We start from the raw sequence: 5,000 nt of genomic DNA, 5'->3' as shown, positions 1-5,000 counted from the left end.
GCAAGTTGGTCCTCAATCCTAGACGCCGACTACCCCCAGGGGAGTGAGTGATAGGACACAGTAAAATCCTATTTCATTGAAATTTCTTGGTTGTGGCTACGTGTTTACCATCAAATTGGCGGTGGTTGGGACGGGCGTGAATATCAAAACCAATTTGCTAAATAACGTAGTCTGTTGTTATTAGCGATGGATGCATTGCGACTCTAGAATGTTCTCAAACCCGCTGACTATATTTATAAATGATTTGAAAGACATTACAACAGTGTTGAAACCGCTGGATGAACACACACTAGGAATTTTTAAAATGTCATGCAAGAAAGAGAACCGATTGTCTGTGAAACAAACGAATATACATATTGAATTAAAAAATAATTGAATTATTGATAAGGATAAGATAAAATCAATCAGACCCGATATTCCGAGAAAAATATACTATTGCTTATGCGCTGTTGAAGAATGCCTTGAAATCAATCCGAAATGCAAGTGGAGAAGGAATAATAATGAAACAGACAGCAGAGAATACAAAGGAAAATGACCACCTGGACCACGACCTAGACGTAAACTATAAAAAAAGACTGAAAGCTGCCTATTAAAGAACAGCTTTCGTGGTGCAGATGATGTCCGAGAGAACCAAAGTAAATTGCTAGATGTTAGATGTCCATAAGCATATTTGTCCCTGTAAATTATAGTCCAGAAAAGAATAAGAGTTGAAAAATAATGTACTAGCTCCTGAGGCATTGATACAACCAAGACCTATGCTAATCGTCGCAAGCTATCGCAAGATATAAGAGTTATATCAGATATGATTGCTAAGTTAATTGCTCATCTGCATCGCAGGAGCCATAAACATCTCTTGAATCAGTTTCTTGATCTATCCAGTTTTATGTCGAAGGTATCTCTATCTCTCTTAGCAGTTCCTATAGTGTCTGTGTAATATATATATATATATATATATATATATATATATATATATATATATATATATAGAGAGAGAGAGAGAGAGAGAGAGAGAGAGAGAGAGAGAGAGAGAAAGAAATATATATATATATATATATATATATATATATATATATATATATATATACACATATATATATATATATATATATATATATATATATATATATATATATATATATATATTACACAGACACTATTGGAACTGCTAAGAGAGAGAGAGAGAACCTTCCCTGGATAAGACCTGAACCTCAGAAAGGTTACTATCATTATGCATAAGCACAGTAAGGGGGTTTGTTAAAAAAAAAAAAAAAAAAAAAACAGATGCACACGGGTAAGGTAGTATTCAAATAGTCAAATCAGCCGAAATATATAATTCAAGGCAAAATTTCAACGAGATTGTTAGTTTCTGGTACAAGAGTTTTATGAGCTGAATGAGCCATGGTTTGGTAGAAAAAAAAAATGTATGCATGCATGTTAAAGAAACAAATCTTTCTATGTCTGGAGGCAACGGATCGACTTTTAAAAATGTTACGTTTATAGAAATTAATAATTCCTAGGTTAATTATGGAAATCCTTGCATTGATCTCGGTACATTGCATGGGGTTTGTAAGTATTCACAAGACAGGATTTCTTAAGCTGGGAAAATCAGACGCCACAGACACAGTCTTATCACTTTACATGGTTAAAGTGACAAGGAAATCCTCATGTACAATATTTACGATACTGAGAAATATTGACCACAAACAGACTTCATTGCATTATTTTTCTTTTTTCGAAATATAAATGTGAAAAAATGTGTAAAAAAAAAAAAAAAAAAAAAAAAAAAAAAAATATATATATATATATATATATATATATATATATATATATATATATATATATATATATATATATATATATATATATATATATTGTTGCATATAGTATGTATAAAGGGAAACATATTTCGGTTTTCAATATTTCTTTATTCAACAACAACACGTAAATTGCAATTCTACTCCTCTTTTCTGACCAGCCGACGAGAGTTCACGCCGAGCTTTTTCTCCAGCACATGCCGTCGTGACCTGACCTCGTCCCAGTCCACGTAGCAGCCTTCTATGTGCCTGGCGCTGTACCCGGACAAGTAGGCTGTGCGACCATGGAGGATTCTTAGGTTATCGAAGGTCATGATAGTACCTGGAAGAGGAAAAACGAAGGGGTGATTTGTAAAAGGTCTCAAATAAGAGAGGTCAAAAGCGTAGCCTGGATTATGCGAAGGGGTGAGTTACCTTGAATGGAAAAAGGGTCAGGCTCCCAGGACTTTCAGAGGGTTTTAGATTTTAGATTTTAGATTTAGATTGCAATTTTAGATTGGGGGGAGGAGGGCGAATGATGCTTCTCTCTCGCTCTTTGTGGAATTTATTTGTTTTTCTTTCTGTTTTACTAGTGACTTATTTAAGACATTGGGAACGGATCAACATCAAATGTTAACTTAACAACCACCAGATCCTAAAGTAGATGTACCCCTTGCACTATAGGCACCGTGTATGAAGCAAACATACATATACACATTTTTCTCTACAGTCTGCACTCACTTAAGTAGATGATAATGGTAAGCTGAATTTACTGTGTCAAGTTCATGCTACTTTCAGATCCATAAACCTTGATTTCTTTTATTTTTTTTGCAATTATCTATTTTTCAATGTTCTTCCTTTTTTTTCTTTCATTATCACTCCCTCCCTCTTTCTTTTCAGGTGTAAAAGCCTAACGATTCTAAGAACGAAACAAATATATAAAAAATAAGATCGGTATTTAAGAGCAAAACTCTCACGAAGACCAACCACCAGTTTACCAGAATCCCAGAAGAGATTAAAAAAAAAAAAAAAAAAAAAAAATGGTCACAGAGGCTCTACCTGGTGTCATCTTGAAGTGCAGGCAGTTCTTAGGATCGGCCAGGAGTCGGTGGAACGTCTTCATGGCGTCGTACCAAGCAGCCACGTCTTCTGCCGGGATGTCGAAGAAGGAATCGCGCTGTGGCTGACTGAAGTTTATCCTGCAGACGTCGCCGTAGGAGTCGGTGCTGCAAAGGAAGACATGATTTTCTCTCCCTCTGTTGTGATTGGTTTACGTGTCTGGTTTTGGTACTTTTATATTCCTATTTTATATGCTGTATATAGGTGTATGTATATTTCATGTGTGAAGATACAGGTTTACTGTATAAGAGATATGCAGGAAGATACAGTAAATAATCAGGATAAAAAGGAAGTGTGTGCGCGTTTTATGTTTGTACATAATGATGCTACACGTCTAAACCATAGTAGTTCATACGGATCTTTGTATATCCTGTACATCCTTTGTATATCTACTAACTAACCAAACTAACCAAATCATCGGGAGCTGCAAGATCTTCAGGAATTCGCCCACTTCGTCTGACCCCTCGTCGAACCAGTCCACGGGCGTGCTGGTGAGGATCCGGTACTTCTGCGGGTGGTTCTCTCGCAGGAGGTTGGCCGCGTGCAGACCGTCCGTCACCTGCGAGTCTCCGCCGTTGCCCTCGTATTGCTTGATGCAGTGGATGAACTGAACCTGACGGAGGGGGGGGGGGGGGCGTACTCAGAGCGAGGACCCAAATTGCTCGAGACTCATTGCTATTTTATCGTTTTTTTTCACTTAGGAGATGCTAACATATTGGAAAAGTCTGTAATGTTTCAGGTATATCACTCAGTATCCTAGGTGGTATCAGGGAATTATAAGATTTTGGAACATGAAACTATTGCGAAGTACATGACACGCATATTTTTTCTATATAAAGGCAGTAACGTAATAATACGAAAATGATCGTCAAATTATCAGAAAGATAATGACAATTATTCTGACTAAGATCAGTCTATCAATCATCGACAGAAATAAAATAACACGAACTACGATAGCAACATCGAATATCTACATGAATAAAACGTAAAATGACATTTTTTTTGCACACGTTTCCCTACCATATAACACCACTTACTCCAGGCTTGTATTGGTAGTAGGGAAGGTCGGCGTGCAGTTGCAGAGGTCCGCTAAGATAGGCCACGTTGCTCGGGTCATCCTTGACGATAACTGTGAAGTCTTCCCTTTACCAGTAAAATACGATTTGAGTAAGATCTGTGCCTCAGAAAGGTTACTATTATTATGCATAAACACGGTAAGGGGGTTTGTCAAAAAAAAAAAAAAAAAAAAAAAAATGCACACGGGTAAGGTAGTATTCAAATGGTCAAATCAGCCGAAATATAAAATTCAAGGCAATGTTTCAACGAGATGGTTAGGTTCTGAAACAAAAGGTTTATGAGCTGGATGAGCCATGGTTTAGTAGAAAAAAAAACCGTACGGATGCAAAATGTTAAAGAAATAAATCTTTCTATATCTGGAGGAAACAGGTCGACTTTTGAAAATATTACGTTTGTAGAAATTAATAATTAAAATACGATTTGGATGTTAGAGGTTCACAAGAAAGAGGCTTTTGCACCAGCATATTGATACTATGAATTTTAGAAATCTTAGAGGTGCACTAGAAAGGGGCTTTTGAAACTATGCACTAGCAAATTGATACTATGGATTCTAGATATTTCTTTGTGACGTAAAGTAAAATCCATTTGGACATTCTTTCAGCCTATGTAATTCTGGTAAAGATGTATCATGGAAGTACGTCAATTATTCCCATATCTCATGCAGTTATTCTTATATTAATGCTACTTCTTATCGTCGAAAGAATCATTAATCACAAATCAAGATCCGTGCGATTGAACGACGAAGCTCACATACCCATAATGCGTTTTTTTGATGAAAGCAATCCTTTCCGCCAGCCGCCTGACCTGGCCTGGCTCCGCGGGCGCTCCGCTGACCATCACGAACCCGAAGATTTCCAGCTGCTGCGACCACTTCAGGAGGGCCGCGTCGTCGGACATCATCTCGGGGAAGGACGCGCGAGGGAGGTCCTCCATCAGCTCCGATCCCCACGGATGGGGAGTCAGTCTGGCAGCGGAAACAAGGGATGTTGAGGATGTTGCAGAGCACTTGGG

General features: G+C 37.6%; 1 protein-coding gene across 4 annotated transcripts in view; it reads right to left on the bottom strand.

Moving 5' to 3' along the window:
• Nucleotides 1-1,904: 1,904 nt before the first annotated feature.
• The window catches only part of LOC113805135 (gamma-butyrobetaine dioxygenase), a 12,881-nt gene continuing 9,785 nt past the window's right edge, over nucleotides 1,905-5,000 (bottom strand). For all 4 annotated transcript variants that reach the window (XM_027356079.2, XM_070136918.1, XM_027356080.2 and 1 more), the window contains exons 6-10: nucleotides 4,744-4,953; nucleotides 3,950-4,055; nucleotides 3,323-3,525; nucleotides 2,853-3,019; nucleotides 1,905-2,136 (exon numbers count right to left, since the gene is read on the bottom strand). In XM_027356079.2, the coding sequence (XP_027211880.2) occupies nucleotides 1,955-2,136; nucleotides 2,853-3,019; nucleotides 3,323-3,525; nucleotides 3,950-4,055; nucleotides 4,744-4,953 (868 nt within the window). In that variant the 3' untranslated portion in view covers nucleotides 1,905-1,954. The remainder of the gene's footprint in view (nucleotides 2,137-2,852; nucleotides 3,020-3,322; nucleotides 3,526-3,949; nucleotides 4,056-4,743; nucleotides 4,954-5,000) is intronic.

This window comes from Penaeus vannamei, chromosome 22 (genome assembly GCF_042767895.1).
Source record: "Penaeus vannamei isolate JL-2024 chromosome 22, ASM4276789v1, whole genome shotgun sequence".
NCBI lineage: Eukaryota > Metazoa > Arthropoda > Malacostraca > Decapoda > Penaeidae > Penaeus > Penaeus vannamei.
This window is presented reverse-complemented; position numbering and strand designations above follow the sequence as displayed.